Raw genomic sequence first — 21,040 nt, 5'->3', positions numbered from 1 at the left:
CACCAATCGTCTGTGGCAGTTTCAAAAGAATAAATTCTCCAAAATTGTGGCATTTTGAAAGGGGATAACTTGTTCTATTCTAACGGAGCTTGTTACTTACAATCACTATGCAAGGTACAGTGCCAATTTATTTTTAACTTGATTTCTTCTGTTCAAATCCTGTTTTATCCTCATCACCAGTTTGTTGTAGGGAGGCCCGAGCTGTACTATTAGTGATAGAGTTGATCTGCAGACACTTCTTGGGTGGAAACATTAAGTTTATTTACAATATACTCAGCAGCAACTAAACGTGTGCTTTCAACTCCAACTCTATCTCTACACTGACTGCTGAGGTAGCCTGTGCTACTCTCCCATTGGTTACTACAGATCATGTGACCATTCCCAGCGAGTATTATTCTTAAAGCTATTACACACTAAATAAAGCCATAGTTACTACACAAGTATTGGTATTTATTTTACACAAGAAGTTCCTACTACTGTTGCAACTTATTCCAAGCTCTGTAAACTTAGTGAAGTTCTCGGATCTGGGACCTATCTGAACAAATCAGTTCCATACAACGTGATGCATTCACCCACTGAGCCACAGAGAAAGGGAACAATTCCTTTATTTTCCTTTCTAAAAAAGTTAATTTCACCCCACCTTACTTTGGTGTGCGAAGACCATACACTTTACAACAACTTGTTTTTATATAACACTTCTCCCATAGTAAAGCGTACCAAGACTCTTCAAAGGAGTGTTATCAGATAAAATTTCACTGAGCCACATAAAGAGATATTGGGGCAGATAACCAAAAGTTTGGTTAAAGAGGTAGGCTCCAAGGGGCATCTTAAAGGAGGAGAGAGATATAGAGAGGTTTAGGGAGGGACTTTCAGAACTTAGGGCCTAGGATAGCCACCACTGGCGGAACAGTGAAGGTCAGGAGTGAGCAAACAGCCAGGATTTTTGGTGTGCAGATACCCAAGATTTGTAGGGTTGGTGGAGATTACAGAGAGTGGGAGGGACGAGGCTGTGGAAAGATTTGAAAACAAGGATGAGAATTTTGAAATTGAGACACTCGGAGCCAAATTAAGCCCAAAAGACAAAACTGGTGTTGGGTGAGCAGGACCTGGTGCATATTAGGATACAGATAACAGAGTTCTGGTTAAGCTCCAGTTTATTGAGGTAAACCAGGGGATTATTGGAATGGTCAATCCTGGAACCAAAAAAAGGCTTGGATGAGGGTTTCACCTCAGATAGGCTTAGGTAGAGACAGGACTGATCATGTGGTGATACTGGATTTCTGAGCTGTGAACTACAGCAAAATAATCTGCATGCACTGACAGAAAAATGCATCAGTTATGAGGCATTGGTTTTGAATCTAATATACTGGAGAAACTTGTACATTTATATAGAGAACAGGCAGATGGTGCATTAAAACTACTGACTACAAATTCAACCACAGGCTTAAACCACAAACCATTTTTCCACTCCACTGAACTCAGTGCTACTTTTGTGCTCGCTCCCAGGGATTGTGGATTTAGTTTAGGATTTGGTCTTCTAGCTTTCTTGTCAAAGGCTTTATCCTTCATTGGTGCCTAATTCTGCCGAGTATACCTCAACAGCGTCATATCAGGAGAGCCCAACCTGGCTGGGTGAAGCTAATTTCGCAGAGTCTTGATAGCAGCTGAAAGAGAGGAAGCTTTAACTTGATGGTTTGGAATAGTGATTGCAGCAAGCCTGAATGACTGAGGGAGCAGCTGGGCAGGTGCCAGAGTTCTCATCAATGGAGATTTTACCATATATTTCAAGCCAGAGCCTACACAAGTATGAACTTTACTTTTCATCCCTTGTCTCTGGAGACATTAATGTGAGGTAAAGCCCCCTAGGCACCAGTCATCCTTTTGTTCCTCACACAATTGTAAGAGCCTGGACCTGCGTTATCATCATTGCTAATCCCAATATTATCCTCAACATGTGTGTACTCACTGATCTCACTGATCTAAAGTGGGAACATCATAGAATCACAGAACACAGGAAGGCGTCACTTGGCCCGTTGTTTCCATGCTGGCTCTTTGCAAGAGCGATTCACCTCGTGCCACTCCCGCCTTTTCCCCATAACCCTGCAAATCTTTCCTCTTCAGGTTACAATCCAACTCCCTTTTGAAAGCCTTATTGATCCTGCCTCCACCACACCCTCAGGCAATGCATTCCAGATCCTAACCACACCCACTGCTTCTTTTGCCAAACACCTTAAATTGATGTCCTCTGGTTTTCAATCCTTCCACCAATTGGAGTATAGTTTCTTCCTATCTACTCTATCCAGACTCAAGATTTTGAAGACTCTCTATTAAATTTCCCCTCAACCTTGTCTTCTCCAAGGAGAAAGTCCCTGCTTCTCCAATCTACCTGTGTAACTGAAGCTCCTCATCCTTGGAACCATTCTCGTGCATCTTTTCTGCACCCTCTCCAATGCCTTCACACCCTTCCTAAAGTGTGATGTCCACAACTGGATGCAATACTTCAATTGAGGTCAAATCAGTATTTTATATAGGTTCATTATAATTTCTTTGCTTTTGTATTCTATACCTATATTTATAAATCCCAGGATCCCCTATGCTTTATTGACCGCTCTCTCAGCCTGCCCTGCAGGCAATATGAATTGAACATTCCTCTTGGACGCCAATGTCATGTTCCTTTCTGTGTCCTCCTATTCCCCATTGTTGGAGACCTACTAACTCAGTAGAGATCTGGACCAAATTTAGGATCTTACTACTCTATATTGGATGATTTATACACTCAGCAACCCACTTAACAACTGAGTCACCCAGGTTCACTCTTAAAGTAGTATTTTTGTGTTGCAATAAATAGTAGACCATTTCTCAAGACAGCAACACACAGGGCAGAAGAGGGAAACATAAGAAACAGGGGGAGCAGGTCATTCGGCCCTTCTAGCCTGCTCTCCCATTCAATATGCAACAATTGCATTGCTCCATTGAGATGCAGCTAATGAAAGTAGATTCATTCTTGGAACCATAGAAACATTACAGTGTAGAAAGAGTCCATTCAGCCCATCGTGTTTACTCCAGCCATAAAAAAAGATAAAAGAAGCTAGCCACTCATTTTTAAAATCCCACTTTCTAGCACCTGGGCCATGGCCTTGCAGTTGCAGATCCAGGTACCTTTTAAATGAGTTAAGCATTTTAGGCTCAACCACCAACTTAGGCAGTGAATTCCAGATGCCCACCACCCTCTGGGGTGAAAAGGTTTTTCCTCCTGTCCCCTCTAATCCATCTACCAATTACCTTAAATCTAAGTCCCCTGGTAATTGACCCCTCAGCGAGGGGAAAACAGGTCTTTCCTGTTGACCCTATCTAGGCCCCTCATAATTTTGTACACCTCAATTAGGTCGTCCCCTCAGCGTCCTCTGTTCTAAGGGAAACAACTCTAGCGTTTCCAATCTTTCCTCATAGTTGCAATTTTCCAGCCCTGGCAACATTCTTGTAAATCTCCTCTGTACTCTCTCCAGAGCAATTATGTCCTTCCTGTAATGTGGTGACCAGAACTGCACACAAAATTCCAGCTGTGGCCTAACCAGAGTTTTATACAGTTCCAGCATTACATCCCTGCTTTGTATTCAATACCTCACCCAATAAAGCATTTCTTTACCATCTTGTCCACCTGTCCTGCCACCTTCAGAGACCTGTGGACATGCACTCCAAGATCTCTCACTTCCTCAACCCATCTCAATACCTTCCCTTTTATTGAGTATTCCTTTGCTTTGTTTGCCCTCCCCAAATGCATTACCTCACACTTCTCTGGTTTGAACTCCACTTACCATTTATCCACCCACTTAACCAAACCATTGATATCATTCTGGAGACAACAGCTATCCCCTCAAGTGCTTTAGCTCGTTCTCAATAGGAGTACAGTTCCACAGAAATTAAATTGAGCCCCCTTTCCTCAACACCCTCCCAAAGAATCCGTCAAATAGGATTAAAAGCAGTGACAGGCATAAAATAGAAAAATATTAAAACTAAGACACATTCTCCTTAATTCGCAGCTGTCTTTGCAAAAACAAACCTATTTTTGTACAAATGAGCATACAGTTGATGGTTGGAGTGCAGCAAACCATATAGCTTGCAGGATTTCTTTGTGAATAATTATCTTCAAACAGCCTCTTAAATAAAAATAAACAGGTTAATTTTGCTCTTTTGAATGGGTATTTGTCATGCACTAGGAACTCCATAACTCCCAACTAGTTAGGAGCCATATCCATCAAGATGAGAAAAGGCTTTTGAACAAATGATAATCACAGGGAATGCTACGTAGCCCCTAACACTTTCTACTGCTTCTTGACTGACATGAAAAGGGAACCGATAACCTGGTTTTGTAGGGGGTATCTTCAACAGAGCAACCACAACAATTTATATATGGCACCTTTAATGTAGTAAAAATGTGCCAAGGCAATTCACAGGAGCATTATCAGACAAAATTTGTCACTGAGCCACATAAGGTGACATTAGGGCAGATGGCCAAAAGCTTGGTCAAAGAGGTAGGTTTAAAGGAGCATCTTAAAAGGAGTAGAGGGAAGAGTTTTATGGAGGAATTACAAAGCTTAGGGTTAAGACAGCAGAGGCACACTCTGCCAACAGAGCAGCAAAAATCAAGGATGCACCAGAGGCCAGCATGGGAAGAGTGCAGAGATCTCAGAGGGCTGTAGGCCTTAAGGAGGTTAGCAATAGGAAGGAATGAGGCCATTGAAGAATTTGAAAACAAGGATGAGAATTTTAAAATCAAAAGCTGGGAAAATTCAATTTCCTCCCTTTCAGAATTCAACCATTTTACCTCTGCTGTATTTAAGAAAATAACAGCCAATAATTCAACATTACTCAAATGCAGAGTTCTGAAGATGGAGTGAAGTACTGGGAGCACAACAATGTCCACCAAAAACAAAGTCAATCCAAGCCCATTTAAACTAAGAAAATCTAGGACCAGAGCCACTCGATGAGGTGCAAACAGACCATAAACAGACCACACTGCAAAAAGAATCAAAAACCAAGGACATCATAAACACAAAGCAATTAATGACAACTGTGTACAGCAATTAATCATCAATATGGCAACAAGTGTCATCATTACAACAATCACAATCTATAAATTAACAATACCACATATCAGAAAGCCATCAGTCACAGACATGAATACAACAATGGACATCAATACAGAGACCAACACCATCACCACAACAAAATTGCCAACTCCATCACTCATATAATCAGCACGATCACTGCCATTACCATCACTGCTGTCACCAGCAATAATCACCAACACAAAAACAGAATTACCTGGAAAAACTCAGCAGGTCTGGCAGCATCGGCGGAGAAGAAAAGAGTTGACGTTTCGAGTCCTCATGACCCTTCGACAGAACTTGAGTTCGAGTCCAGGAAAGAGCTGAAATATAAGCTGGTTTAAGGTGTGTGTGTGGGGGGCGGAGAGATAGAGAGACAGAGAGGTGGAGGGGGTTGGTGTGGTTGTAGCGACAAACAAGCAGTGATAGAAGCAGACCAACCCCCTCCACCTCTCTGTCTCTCTATCTCTCCGCCCCCCACACACACACCTTAAACCAGCTTATATTTCAGCTCTTTCCTGGACTCGAACTCAAGTTCTGTCGAAGGGTCATGAGGACTCGAAACGTCAACTCTTTTCTTCTCCGCCGATGCTGCCAGACCTGCTGAGTTTTTCCAGGTAATTCTGTTTTTGTTTTGGATTTCCAGCATCCGCAGTTTTTTTGTTGTTATAATCACCAACACACTGGTTGAAGCAGTTTAAACAGATTTGAATGAAAACAACCTCAAAATAAAACCCAAAATAAAACCGTGAATGGGCTCTAACATTCCAGACTATCCAGGCTTTATTATACAGAGTAGAAAGCATAACTGTAAGATATCCATAAGCAGTTTGAGATGATGGTAGAAAAGTGCAAGACCAAGACTCAATAATTAAAAGCCAAGAACATTCATTAATCTGAAGATCCATTTTTTTTTGAAAGATTATATTCATTCTGCATCTGACAGGTTGGTCTTATTTCATATTGTCAGTTATCTTGGAATGTTGTCATATTTATGTGCATCATGATGAAGGATAAATGCTCCTCATGTAATTGGGGACATTCGCATAGAAACAATTAACAGTCAATCGTGATACTCGGCATAGATTTTGCACACTAGCGCATCTCTGTGGAGTTGCTCACAGGTGAACCAATTTCTAGAACATGGTTTAACTGCCAACTTAAGCTGATTGTCTGAGGCCATACCTCAGGCACTTTCCCCTGAAGACAACTGACTGAAATAGGCAAATACTGTTATCCGTATCTCCTCATTAATTCCTAGGGTCAGAGAACAATTGTAGCCATTCCTAAGCTTTTAGCTCTGGCTGGGAAAAAAAATCGTAAAATGACTCTGCCTTTCTTTCAATCTCTTTTTGTATTGCATTGGAAATATAGTATGACAGAAGTGCATTACCAGCAAGATCCACAGTAATGAACACATCGATTGGAAGTCCTGCATCTAATGTGACTCACAATAGTGCCAAATTTCAAAGTGTTATTCTTAAAAGCCATCCTTGCTTTGGATTGGCCTAAAACCCATATGCAGAAAAGCAAACCATAACTGAACAGAAAAAATCTGAGTGAACAAGTGGCATCTTGAAAGTATTATAAACAACTATAAAATCAGCAGCAGCAAATAGCCTCTAATTAACCAAAGACCATGCCAATTTACAGCAATGCCTTTGTACCCATAAAGGGATAGGCCAGTTAAACATAGATCCACATATGCAGAAGAATTTACACATCGCAGGTAACACTCCTGCTTTGTTTGGCAGGTACGCTCACAATATAAAACAACAGAAGTGAAATGAGGCACTAACACCTTCGCTCAAAACACAAATAGCAAGCACAGGTAGGAACTCGATGCTGGGCTATTCAATCTGCTATTACCTTCCTATTTAATGTTCTCTCCTTAAGTTCTAAATCCTGACAATGAATGTTGGAAGGCTGCTTGGTAGGACAGGGAGGGGCGGACAAGTTCCAGTTCACCCCAATCCTTCCTTCCCTCACTCAAAGTCTCCACGCATATAATTTCCAATCAGGATCACATGGTAGTTATCAGATGCAACTTCTGCTCGTAAAGTCCCTAGTTCTGTGTCCCTAGCTTCAGTGTCTCGTTTTTGCAACACATACAACACTACTGACCACATACACTACCTTCCATCCTTCATTAGATCTGCCCTAACATAGAGGTTAATACAAGATTTTACACAAACCTTTCTCTGTTTGTCATAAAGGGAACTCTGTTTATCTTGAGAATGGGAAGACGAATCACTGAGGCCTTGGTCATAGGCAGTGCTAGCCGAATGCCGACATTTCTTCTGCGGAATTTAAAAAAGTTCAAAGTTAAATAAAAATCTACACTAACAAAATTTTACACTAAAATAAATCCTGTGCAGCAAACTGCTTTAGTGAAGTCTTTAAAAATAAACTTCCCTGCTCTCCTTAGCGCACCAATTTCTTCCGCGGTTCAGTTCCACGTACTCTGGCTACATTTTGTTGCCTCGCTGGGGTAGTCATTGTGCGATAATGCCTAAAAGTGGGCAGTTTGAGTTCTACTCAGTCCTCACTCCACACCCATACCTGTGTTTGCTAAAGGAGGTCATGGATCAGGAGCAGAAGCCCTGGCTGGATTTCCCCCCTTCTTTGCTGTGGTCTCCAAAACCAACTGTAGCACCCAAACCTCACCCCTTGACTACCAGCAAGTAACCATAGCACAGACTGGGCCTTAAACCAGTCAACGTCTTACTCCATATGGCTCCATTACACTATCCAAGCCTGAGCTCTTATTTTCAGTGGTACTGGATGTCCTGCTAGATAGTGACCACAAGGAGGGTGACCTTGAAAGGATAGAATGCATGTGACTTACATCCTGTTTATATTATGGATCAGGCATCAGGTAGTGACACAGCTCTAGTGTGGCATCACTCCTGCTTGGAAAAGCAATGAAAATCATGACAATGCACAGAGACAGGATTTGAAACTGAGGCCGGGGTACCTCAGCCATCAGTCACAACACAAGCATCAGTAACAGAGGCCAACAAAAAAATCCAATCACTGAAACAAAATGGCCTCAATGGGTTGAAAGATTCCTGTCTCCACACACCTGCCCCAACCCTCCCTAAAGTTGTTAGGCCCTCAAAGGCCTACACCAACATGTCCAGCCATTGAGGAAGGCAACAAGAACAGTCACAAACATCTATTTTAAAACAATTGTGCAAGTGAGAATTTCCAGATGCTTAGAATCACAGAATGATGCAGCACAGAAGGCAGCCATTCGGCCTATCAAGCCTCTGCTGGCTCATTGAAAAAGTGATCCAATTAACCCCCTCCAAGATATGTTATGATTTCTGCAGCAGAATGAATATCAGTTGTGGCTCATTTGGTAGCACTCTCGCCTTGGTAATGGGTTGTGGGCTCAAGCCCAACTCCAGGTCCCTCGAGCATCAAATTCAGGTGAACATTCCATCCCACTACTAAGAGAGTGCTGCACTGTCAGGAGGTGCTGTTTTTCCGTTGATACATCAAACCAAGGCCTGCTGCCCTTTCAAGTGGACAAAAAGATCACGTGGTGCCATTTTGTAAATGATCAGGGCATTTTTCTGGCCAAAATATATCCCTCAACCAACACCTAAAAATGGATTATAACCTCGTGATCACATTAGAGTTTGTGGAAGCTTACTGTGCACAAACTGGCTGCCACATTTCCTATGTTACAACAGTGATGACTACACTTCAAAAAGTGCTTTGTGATGTCCTGAGTTTATTTATAAGCCTTCCTTTAGTAACTATTTTTCTACCTTTTGGGGTAACATTGAAATTTTTTTTTCATGTTATCTTCTATAAAATACGATGCTTCTTCAAAACATTATGACCTGCGATTTCTGTCTCGGACAAGTGGAAAAATCTTGCTAACATGTCCAGTTAATTGATCCTAAATGATTGCATTCTAGCTTCAAGAGACACTTACAAAGCGATAGGGCAAGGATTTGTCCATTAGCAGAATAACCGAGTCTTATTACAGCACTTAGAGCTCAATTGGTAAGAACACTCTTAAGTAAAGAACTCGACCACAGAGAGAAAGAGGGTCTGATCATTGCCACAATTGATCTTGGTGCTTCCCGTTTAAGACACAGAGAGGGGAAAAAATACACAAATTATCCAAGGTTCCAGCTCCTCGTCATCATGCAGTAACCCATGGCAGAAATACATCTGGAATTTTGGAGAGCATGGGTTGTGATGCCCACTGTAGATGAATAGCCTATTGATGCCCGCTGCCTTGGCTCAGTCAGCAACATAAAAAGGATATAGAGGCACTGGAGATTTACAGGAATGATACAAGAACCAAGAGATTATAATTGTCAGGAAAGAACAGGCTGGTTCTCTTTTTCCCTGAAAGGAAAATGCAATCTAACAGAAGTTATGAAAACTATGGAAGAGCAGCTCCGATAGGGTAGACATGGAGGAAATGATTCCACTGGTGGAGAAGACCAGAACTGAAGGTCATAAGTATAAGTTAGTCACTAATAAATCCAACCAAGAGAAAGCTCTTTATCCAGAGAGGGATTAGAACTTGGGGTTGAGACGAATAGTAGAGATGCATTTAAAGGGAAGCTCGATAACTACATGAGGGAGAAATGAATCGAAGGAATATGCTGATAGAATGAGATGAAGATGGACAGAAAGAGACTCACATGCAGCATAAACAGCAGCATGAAGCTGTTGGGCCGAATGGTCTCTTACTGTGCTGTACATTCTACATAATTCTATTTAGCAATCGTCACGTGTATAAGGCATCAGAGTGCTACCACGCCAAAAAGGAAGGGGAGGGAAAGCGGGAGAGTGAAAATACAAGGGGAAAAAAAATTATGCATTGTTACACAAAATCTTTGGGGTTCATATGTTGTTAATTGAGCTGAAAAGCTTTGTTGCTGCAGTTATGTAGAACCTCCTGTGTCTGTGTTACAGGCCTCTTAACACTCCAGCCATCTGGTAGTCTGTACGAAGTGAATAGGAAATGGTTTGGCACTTTGGAATGCAAAGATAATAAATGGACTCAGATACAAGCTTCAAGAGAATAAACAGGTTTCACTGCAGATGGTGGGGTATGGAGTCATTAATCTCAAGACAGCCACATCTTCCAGCAGATACTTTGAAAAAACACTCCCGTGTATGTTCTCAAGTCACTTTCCTCCACTCCCTTTTTTTTTAAATCACTCTCTCCAAGTCACACATTCATCAAACTGCCCTGCAGCAAATAAGTAGTTCATTCACTGCGCAGGGGTCATATACACAGAATTCAGCACAGGCACCAAACGCACTGCTCAAGAAGGTCCCTTGGTCACTGCCCTGTTCGGTGCCAAGTTAGCTGGGCTCAGGCCTGATGGAAGATCGATTGTCCTCCTGAGGGAGAAAAGCCAATGGCTCTCTGCCCCTTGTTGCCAATTTTGTGATCAATGCTGGAGTGTTGACATATGTTTGCAGGGTGGGGGGTTGCAGTAGGAGAACAGATGAAAATACTATCAACTCTTATGCCTCCCCACAGAGTTTAATATACATTCGACACTCAATCGCTAGTCTTACACAGGAAGAATGAACAAGGTCTATGTAGGATTTTCCGTGTAAGCATCAACAGTCAATTAAATCCTAGGGAGCTTCACAGTCACTCCATTCCACACAGACATCATGAAGTGAAGTATAGCTCTGGCTGTGATCTGTTGACTGCTCATAGGCTGGGAGTCAAACAGTGAATCCAGAATCATGCACGGTGTTAAGTCACCGAGCTCAAACTGAATTCACATTCAAGTGTTGTGAATCCAGCTTAGATACACTAAATATTTAGCCTGATGGACATTCCAGTTGAGACAATCTGCCTCCAGTGATTCAGCTAAAGTAGACAGGTGTTGGTTCAAGTGTCTCAGGCATGATTGTCACCTCACTGTGACCATTCTCCTCCTAACTTCATAGCATCCCCAGACCCGCAATCTGTGGCAAAACCCACATCCCTTCAATTCTGGTCTTTTGCAAGTCCCCCCACTGCCTTTGCCCACCACTGGAGGCCTGCCTTCAGCCATCTAAGCCCCAATCTCTGGGAGTTCCTGCCTCATGCTCCCCACATCTCCTTCAACCTTTAAGATGCTCCTTAAAACCTACCTCTTTGGCAAAGCTTTTCTTCAATACTTGCCCTAACATCTCCATCTTTGACTCTGTGTCAATTTCCATCATCCCTTACCTTAAAAGAGCCTTGGGACGTTTTACTGCGGTGAAGATTCTATATAATAACAACTTGTATTTATATAGCAGCTTTAACATAGTTAAATGTCTCAAGGCACTTCACAGGAACATTATCAAACAAACTTCTATGCCAAGCCATATGAGGAAATATTATGACTGATTTAGGTTTTAAGAAGGAAAAATGAGTAGAGGTGGAGAGGTTTGGGGAGGGAATTCCAGGGCTTGGGGCCTACGCACTGAAGACAAGGCTGCCAACAGTGGAACGATTAAAATCAGAGATGCACCAAGGCCAGAATTAGATGAACACAGGTATATCAGAGTTTCAGGAGATTACAGGGAGGGGAGAGGCCATGGAGGGATTTGAAAAATGGATGAGAATTTTAAAATTGAGGCATTCCTTAACTAGGAGCCATTGGATCAGCAAGGACAAGGGTGATAGGGGAATGTGACTTGCTGTGAGTTAAAACAAAGGCAGCAGAGTTTTGGATAGCCTGAAGTTTATGTTGGATAGAACATGGGAGACTCGCTGAGTTTGTGTTGAAACAGACAAGAGGCAATAAAAGGCTGCAGATGAGCTGAGACTGGTACAGAATTGGGCTATGTTATGGAGGTTGAATTAGGCAGTCTTTTTATGGATGGAGTGGATATGTGGTCAGAAGCTCCTCTCTTGGTGAAATATGTCAGCAGGTTTGTGAACTGTTTGGGTCAGCCTCAGACGAGTGCCAGAGAGAGGGATGAACTCAGGGAATGGAATTTGTGGTGGGGACTGAAAGCAATGGATTTGGTCTTCTCAATAATTAGTGGGAGGAAATGTCTGCTCATCCAGTACTGGATGTTGATAAATGCAAGCTGTTGTTGCTATTTTATCACAGCCCACACTGAAAACCATCTATCCAAAGAATGATGCACATTTAACACTCTTGGGTTTACAATGAAGTAGACATTGAGTGGGTTTCAGCCAAGTGCTAAGGTTTTCTCCAGAACACAGAGCCATTGCAATAAGGACACATACTTGGAACAGTTAATCCCTGTAAGGTAATGTATGAGAATAACAAAACAATGTCAAGAAGCCCCTATGTGTTCTCCCAATAGTTTACAAAGCTTAGCGAAACAAGTCAAGTATGCCCAGACTAAATCCCATATCTCAGCCAAGGGCTCCTACAAGTAGGGCTACTACAATTGGCATCAACACCCCTGGATTAGGGAGGGAAAATCTGGGTAGCGTTCCCATTCCCGACTGCTATCCAGTAAACTTTGACAGAAGTATGGACATTGGCTGAGGTGAGGATTGGGCTTGGCTGGGATGGGAGTCTGTCCTCGAACCTCTTGGTAACACTTGTAGCCAAGTTGAAAGTATTGGCCGATTGGTCAGGGGAATGGAAGATGCTTGTGGAACCTACAGCAGCAAATCAGTCAAATCTCCAGGGGTGAAGGGTTGTGGGCAGGGGAAGAGGAGAAAGCTGGAAAGAGAAAACAAAACTTCCAAGTGTAGGATTATGAAACTGACTCACCACTTTGTTGAAATGGTATTTGCAGTAACCGCAGTACTTCACGTTGTCAATTTCAGAGCCCTGTTCTTCACACAGCAGGCCAGCCATCTGAGCACTGAAGAAAACAGCACACCGCAGTTAGTTTTCAGCACACAGCTAGTTTTCACAAACATCAAATCACAGAACATCCCAGGGCCATCCGGCTTCACAGCAGCTCTAACAAGTGCGAGGTCATGATCCCTCACTACTGGCTATGGAATGGTCTTCAAAATGAACATCACAGAGTGGCCTCGCAAGTGAGGGAGATCCTTACTGACCAATAAAATTGCTAAGAAATTTTTTTTTGCAAGGTCAATTATTTTCTTTTGTTTAAAACCACATAGTACCTTGAACAAAAATGCACTCGGTCCAACAACAGCTTGCATTTATATAGCACCTTTACTGCAGCAAAACAACCCGAAGACACTTCACAGGTGCATAATCAAAGTCCAATAACCCCTTTCCTTCCTCATGTCACAAGGATGTCACAAGATGGTGAATTACTGCTGCTGGACAGAAGGCCCCTCAGAGAGCTGTGAATCTTTGGAACTCTCTTCCCCAGACAGTGGTGGAGGCTGGGTCAATTAATATTTTTTAAGGTGGAGGTAGATAGATTCCTGACTTACAAGGGAGTCAAAGGTTATGGGGGGGGGGGGGGGCTGTAGGCGGATATGTAGAGTTGAGGCCACAATCAGATCAGCAGTGATCTTATTGAATGGCGTAGCAGGCTCGATGGGCCAAATGGCCTTCTCCTGCTTCATTTCATATGTTCATATGAACAGAGCAGAATTAGGGCAGGTCATTCGATGCACCTGGTAGAAGATGGAGAAACAAGGGAAGGGAATTCTAGTAACCGGATGGAATCTTATGAGTTGGTGGGAAGGCAAAGGCTGATGTGGAGAGAATTCCCAATTCAGGAGAGCAGTGATGCATGCCAACTTGGAGGTTGGAGATAACACATGAACCTATCAGAATGCCCAGGGGGACTGTATATTAGGAACAAAGACACAAAACCCTGGACGGATTAATCAATAGATCCGGACAGGCAGATATTGCTATGCTGATTTAGCAATACTGCTCAGTTAATTGGCAAGCTTTGCTCTAAATACAAGTGCCTTGGGACGTTTTTCTATCTTAAAGGTGCATGTTGTTGTTGAAACTGGTATTGTCATTAAGTAGGTGCTGACAAATTTATGAACTATCGTTGCTGAAACGTGCACGTGCTAACACTTTGAATACTGACAGCTAAAGACGGAAGATTCCTATCACAGTTCCAAATCATGGTCCAATGGAAAGCCCATTTGACAAATGGTGGGCCGTCAGATTCAAAGTGTGGTGCTCAACAGGCACCGATGCAGACCAACTGATTATTAACCATAACTCATTACAGGTCATGTCACGGTTATGCTGCACTCAGCTCACTCTTCATGTACTTTTGTGGAATGAGGGTCAATGATTCTTTCATGTTGTGTATGCCTGTGTGTGTGTGTGTGTGTGTGTGTGTGTGTGTGTGTGTGTGTGTGTGTGTGTGTGTGTGTGTGTGTGCGCGCGCGTGTATAAGATCCTTGATGAGTCGAGGGTGAGAAAAGCAATTGCAGTGCTGGAAGATGAAATACATTCAAGCACGCCCAGGCCAGCTGAGGAGTGAAGCTTCCAATAATGTACCTCAGCACCGACCTTGGGGCAGCAGCGTTCCCAAATCTGCCAGTGTGACACTTCTTAATTCCCTGCTCTGGGCAATCAACTGGGGTCACTAGTCTGCTGCTGAATTAAAGACGGTTTTTAGCTGTGGGCATAGAGGAAGAGAGTTGAAGATACCTCAGATTAATTTCGTCCTTAAAGTTTCTATAACTCATCATGTGCCGGATTTCAATCCAGAGCAGTAATATTAATTGCGGGGAGTGAGATCCCTCTGTGCGAGGGAGTGTGGATGAGCCACAAGTTTGCACAGCGAGGCCCAGTTTGATTTTAACTCCCAAGCCCACACTCCCACCTGAAATAAGCTCGAACTTAATGTCTGCCTGGGTGGCAGGAGAGTGAAGTCGGGTGAGGGAGGTGGGGGGTGGGGAAGAGGGAGGCTGGTACGAAGGCCGTTGATGAGGACCCAAAGGACCAGTTCTGAGGTCAAGTACAACAACAGTAACTTGCATTTTTATAGCGCCTTTAAATGTCGTAAAATATCCCAAGACGCTTCACAGGAACATTACTAACAAAACTTGATCCCAAGCCACATTAAGGAGATATTGGGACAAACGACTAAAGGTTAAAGATGTATGTTTTAAAGAGCATCTTAAAGGAGGAAAGAGAACTAGGGGCAGAAAAGTCTGGGCAAAGGTTTCTGGAGCTTAGGACATAGGCAGCTGAAGCACAGCTGTCAATGGTGGAATAGTTAAAAAGTGGGGATGCACAAGAGGCCAGAATTGGAGAAATGCAGGGAGCTAGGTTTATTTTGGTATTTATGATCTGTGTGTGAGCCTCCTCCATGCCCTCTTCATCTCACCATATCGCTGTAACCTTCTGTTCCTTTCTCCCTCATAGGCCCCATTTGGTCCATGGAATTCTAGGCTTTATTGACAGAGCTATATAATGGAGATTGCTTAGGTCATATTGCCAGAATCGGACGAGTGCAGAGATCTTGGAGGGTTGCAGAGCTGAAGGAAGCTACAGAGATGGAGGGGTGGTAGGGAGTTGAGGGCAGTGGGGGGGGTGCAGTGGAAAAGGCCATGGATGAATTGGAAAACAGGGATGAGAAATTTAAAATTAAGAAGTTGCTGGTCCAAGGGTCAACAAGGGTCAGTGAGAACAGGAGTTCTGGGTGAAGCAATCCCATGACAAGCGGGGCCTAAGATTTCTTTATGGGGCCGCATAATGAAATGATGTTTTTTTTTAAAAAAGTACTTAACCTGCCTGACACTGTTCTGGCCTTCCATCCGGCTGCCAGCAGGTGTGGCCTGTTGAGGTACCCACCACGCTTCAAACCGCAGTTCAAATTGATTAAAATAGCAAAGCCAGGACCCGATTATGTCATTGAGACACAATGAGCGAGGTCAGTGGGTTGTACCCCAGTCTCTGAGCCAGGAACTTGGTTCAACTCGCAGTCCAGGGCCAGATGGTCAGGGAAGGTGTGTTCATAACTCATCCGAACAGGAATCAACTTGCAAAGCTTTCCAACACATGCAGGTGGGTAAGAGCGGGAGAGATTCCTGGTCAGCTATGTGATGGAAAGTAACAGGAGCCTCTATCATCACTATCCATAGCTCCAGGCTACCAGGCTACAACATGCATGTAAAAGTGTACGTTGTCACAGGGGCTGGTTGGCTCAGTTGGTTGAACCGTGATGTGGTTCAAATTGGTGCCAACAGCATGGGGTTCAATCCCCATTCCGACTGGATTCAGAACTTTTCTCCTTACCCTACCCATGGTGGAGGTCACGGCACTGTGCATCGGACCTGCCTTCAGGCAGAGATCTGAAGAAGTCCAATCTGAATACTTAAAGGGGATCCCATCGGATTGGGGGTGTGTGCTCTCATCACCAGTTTCAGTCAGTCAGTCAGATTGGAGAGGACAAGTCCATCACACTATTTGAACTGCACCCCCCACCTCAGACAAGCTGGAGGTAGTTAATATGGGGAAGCCAGTTCGTGGAGAGAAAAGGTCAATGTCTTCCCCATGAATCCTGGAATTTCAAGGATAATCAATGAATATACAGCACAGAAACAGGCCAATTGGCCAAACTAGCCTGTACAGGTGCTAGTAATTCAGATGTGTCTCTCTTTCCAACCAGCTCATTTCAGCAGTACAGTTATAATCCATCTTACTCTCGTGTGCTCACCTCATTTCTTTTTCAAACCACCTAAACAATTTGCCTTAACCACTTCCCTTGGTAGCGAGTTCCTAACTACCCTGAGTAAAGAAATTTCCCCTTAAACTCCTAATGGATTTATTAATAATCACCTGGTATTTATGGCACCTTTTAGTTTTTAATTCTCCCACAAGGAGCAATAATCTCTCTACATCCTTTTCTGTGTTTCTTGTGGAGTTCAACTGTGTCTCGAGTCATCACTTTTACATCAGAGGGGTGAAAGCTGGGTTTCTTGGGGCGAGAAAGGTTCTAGTGATTTTTCAAAAACATTCTCACCAAGTGACATGGAACGCTTGCCGACATCCATGCCGGTTACAGGTCATGCAGGCCCCTGTGGCTGCTTTGCTCTCCCGGCCTTGTTCTTCACAGAGGTAGCAGGTCTAAAACCAAAAGAGGAAAAAGGGAGCGACAGCTGTTAATCGACACCTCAATTCTCAATGCCTTTCCGTCAATACACAACAAGTTTCATTTCCAGTCACGCCATTGGCACCGAACAGGTAGTTTTCGTCATGTTACGCGCTCAACAGCTTCTCATACAGAACATTCCATCAGAACCTAGATAGAATAGTTACATCACAAAACAGTCCTCAATTCAACCACTAAGTTATCAACATCAGAAGGTCATGTAGATGAAAAAGACTCCCACTTGCTGCCACATTTTCCTACCACACGTCAAAAAGCATTTCATTGACTGTAAAGTGCCTGGGAGATGCTCTGAGGTTGAGAAAGACGTTACAGAAATGCAAGGCTCTCTTTTAGTTTCACTGGTACTGTTCTGAGGTGCATTACTGGGGAGTTTAACTTCAAATCTGACTCTACACTTGATCTGGGAAGGATTGAGAGCATTTCATTTCCTTACAATCGAATTGCTGCCCTCGATTTCAAAATTATCAAAATTCATTCTCGCACAAAAATAAAACTGAAGTAATCCATGAAAGATGTTCCAAATGTACACAACTCATTTCCAGTCATACTATCGGTCATTAACAAGTAGCTTTGGAGGTCATGCACCCAACAACTTGAATCTTTAAAATAGGTGTCCGAGTGTACTCTCCTCCGTGCCTCACTGTCTCACTACAAAACTGTCACACCAGTAACCAGTTTTTAAAAATTCTTTCACAGGATGACCAAACCAGCATTTATCGCCCATGGGAAGGTGGTGGTGAGGCGACTTCTTGAACCACTACAGTCCATGTGGTGTAGGTACACCCACAGTGCTGTTATGGATGGAGTTCCGGGATTTTGACCCAATTTATAAGTATCAGTGTCTTAGGTAGGGGAGTGGGGTGAGTTTCCTATGCAGCCAATCAGACACTAGCATGTCCAACGACTTTGTGGTTCACCTAACAACTTGCATTTATATTGCGCCTTCAACGTAAGTAAAACGTCCCCGGATCTTTCGCAGGGCATTTACAAAATTTGACACCAAGCCATATAAGGTGTTAGGACATGTGCCCAGAAGGACAACCAAAGAAGTAGGGTTTAAGGAGCATCTTAAAGGACGAGAGGCTTAGGGAGGGAATTGCAGAGCTTAGGGCTTTGGTGGCAGAAAGCAAGGCCACTAACAGGTGTAGTAAGGAGCTGAGCCAATAGGTGCTTCTAGTGCAATAGCTGTTTCTCTACTAAGAACTTCTCAGTGAGGAGTCATAATAAAGGAACTAATATTAGTCCAAGGCCTCTTGATCAGGGAAGGGAGTTTTGGTCAGAGTTATTGATGGCCAATGGCCTGTGCTGGAAATGCTGGCCTAGTCAGTGACACCTGCATCCTGTGAATGAATTTTTTTTAAATGCATCGGGAAGGGCAGGGTCAGATTTGGTTGCACACAATAAATTCCACTGCCAGGAGGTTCGGTAACCAGAGGGCCCACATTTAAGGTATTTGGTAAAGGAACCAGAGTCAAGATGAGAAGATGCTCTATTATGCAACAAGTTGTTTTGATCTGGAATGCACTGTCTGAGAGAGAGTAGATTCAATTACAACATTCAAGAAGGAATTAGATAAATATTTCAAGGGGAAAAATTTGCAGGGCAATGCAGAAAGAGGGGGGATTTACTGGATAGCTCTTTAGAAGAGCACAATGGGCACAATGGCCTGCCTCCAATCGCTATCGAGGCTTTCGCACACAAACAACAGCCACATAAACAAAAAAGCAAAGTTGTGACTTATGCTAAATGAACCACATTCCAAGAATGAGCATATTCAAGCGAGGAGGAGAGAAAATATGACTAGAATCTTGAGGAATTAGTATGGTAAGAGGCAGGGAAACTGAAACAGACCAAAGAGTTGAAGGGGAGGTAAATTTTTAAACTTCACTGTTTCTAATCAATGGTTCAACACTCTTATTTACAGCAAATGGAAATCATTTATGGGTTACGGAAATTGCATCATCCCTGCATAACACTACACAACACCACCATATCCCTCAGCTTGTGTAACACAAGAGCATGGAGCCATTACCTTGTTGAAGCGTTCATGGGGAACATACTGCAGCACAATGGGCTCCATACTGATAACGTTGGCAAACTGCACCTCTGGTACGTAGAGAGCACAGACTACGTGGGCCCAACCTGCAGACAGGAGACAGAAAAAGCAGCATGAAGACACGTATTGTATTTATTTTACTTTAAAGAACAAACTTGCATTTGGATAGCATCTGTCAAAGCCCCAGGACTTCCCAAAGTGCTTTACAATTAAGTAGTATTTTTTTGACATGTAGTCGTTGTTGCAATGTGGGAAGTGCAGCAGCAAATTTTCGCAACCTCCCACAAAACAGCTATGCCAGACAATCAAATAATCAGATAGCCCTCAAACAACATCACAAAAACAGGTTAAACCTCGGCCAGCTCTTCTTCAAAATTGTGCCGCGAGATCTTTTATTGTCCAACTGAGAGGCAGACATGGTCCTGTTTATACATCTCACCCGAAAAAGAGCATCTCTGACAGTGCAGTATGCCCTCAGTGCTGGCACCAGAAGTGTCAACCAAGATTATGGGCAGAATTTAACATAGGTGACAGGAGGCTCACCCATCGGCTGGAGAGCTGCACGATGCTTCCTTTTTGCCGAATTAAGCCCGACCAGGCACTTAACTGGGCAGTGGTGGACCTTCACCATATTCAAGAACGCAGCAGGCGGAAATCCCACCCTCCAGTGCATTGCTGGCAGCTGTGCACTGCTTGGCAGCGTCACCGGGGAGGTGGCAGCTGCTGCTGGTAATGCACCCCACCGAGATCCAGGATCACCTGAACAAGGGCGCCCCCAACTCACCCCACCCAGCCTTGAAGCCTGCAAACCAAAGCCGTTGGGTTTGCATTTCGGCTTCCTGCCTGGCAGGTCCCTCGCCAGCCAGCGGGTGAATACCAGCAGTAGCAGGATGAGACCCTTATATGGGCACTAATGGCAAGGCAGGAAAGCCGCCAATGAGCCTTCCTGCCTCAGACGTATTCGGGTCAGTGGCAGGAATGCAGCAGAGTCTGGACCTGCCACCCCTCAGCCCAATTAAATGCCTTAGGCCACCAAACTCCTCACAGGGAACGGCACCACATTTGGCATATGTCCTTAAAGTGTCTAAAGTAGGGTTCGAGGTCATGACTTTCTGATTCAAAAGCAAAAGTACCACTGACTGGGCCACACGTGACATCTTCTCCACTCTTTAAATCTGCATCCCCTTCTGTCTCATTGGATTACCCTATAATTGATCAATAACAGCCATTTGAGGCAGCTGTCCAACATCTGCATCAATCTGTTTCAGTTTCAACAGCTCCAACATCATCTACTGGCCACATTGGAGGTGAAACTAGTTTTGTTTTGAACCCAGCATGAGAACAGGAGTAGGCCATTCAGCTCTTTAAACCCGTTCAATAATATCATAGCTGGTCATACCTTGGCTCCATTCATCTGCCTTAGGCAAGAGTATTAAAGGATATGGAACTAATAAAAATCTATCACCGTTTTTAAATTTTCAATTGATCATCCTCAACAGCCTTTGGTGGAGAGTGTTTCAGATTTCCATGACCCCTTGTGTGAAGAAATGCTTCCTGACATCACCCCTGAACAGGCTAGCTCTAAATTTCAGATTATGCCCCATTGGTCTGCCTCCCCGATCAGAGATATATCTGCCCCATCCTTTAATCAATCTTCCATACTTGAAGGAATACAAGTCTAGTCTTTCTCTTTGTTCAAAGGGTTTGGATATCAGTGGAAAGGCCAGCATTTATTGTCTATCCCTATTACAACCCAGTGGCCATTTTAAAGGACCAACAAATCAACCACACTACTGTGGATCTGGGGTCAAACATAGAATGGACACAGCAGAGAAGGAGACTATTT

At 43.5% G+C, this 21,040-nt stretch overlaps 1 protein-coding gene across 8 annotated transcripts in view; it reads right to left on the bottom strand.

The window, feature by feature from the left end:
- Positions 1-21,040, bottom strand: part of LOC121294041 (protein AF-10-like) — a 156,349-nt gene that overhangs the window by 117,876 nt on the left and 17,433 nt on the right. For 6 of the 8 annotated variants that reach the window (XM_041217557.1, XM_041217563.1, XM_041217562.1 and 3 more), the window contains exons 4-7: positions 19,171-19,280; positions 16,989-17,092; positions 12,833-12,926; positions 7,304-7,408 (exon numbers count right to left, since the gene is read on the bottom strand). In XM_041217557.1, the coding sequence (XP_041073491.1) occupies positions 7,304-7,408; positions 12,833-12,926; positions 16,989-17,092; positions 19,171-19,280 (413 nt within the window). The remainder of the gene's footprint in view (positions 1-7,303; positions 7,409-12,832; positions 12,927-16,988; positions 17,093-19,170; positions 19,281-21,040) is intronic. The other 2 variants (XM_041217561.1, XM_041217564.1) reach the window with 1 other exon arrangement.

This window comes from Carcharodon carcharias, chromosome 23, assembly GCF_017639515.1.
Source record: "Carcharodon carcharias isolate sCarCar2 chromosome 23, sCarCar2.pri, whole genome shotgun sequence".
Taxonomy (NCBI): Eukaryota; Metazoa; Chordata; class Chondrichthyes; order Lamniformes; family Lamnidae; genus Carcharodon; species Carcharodon carcharias.
Note: the sequence above shows the minus strand (reverse complement) of the source record. Positions and strands in the feature narration are given on the sequence as shown.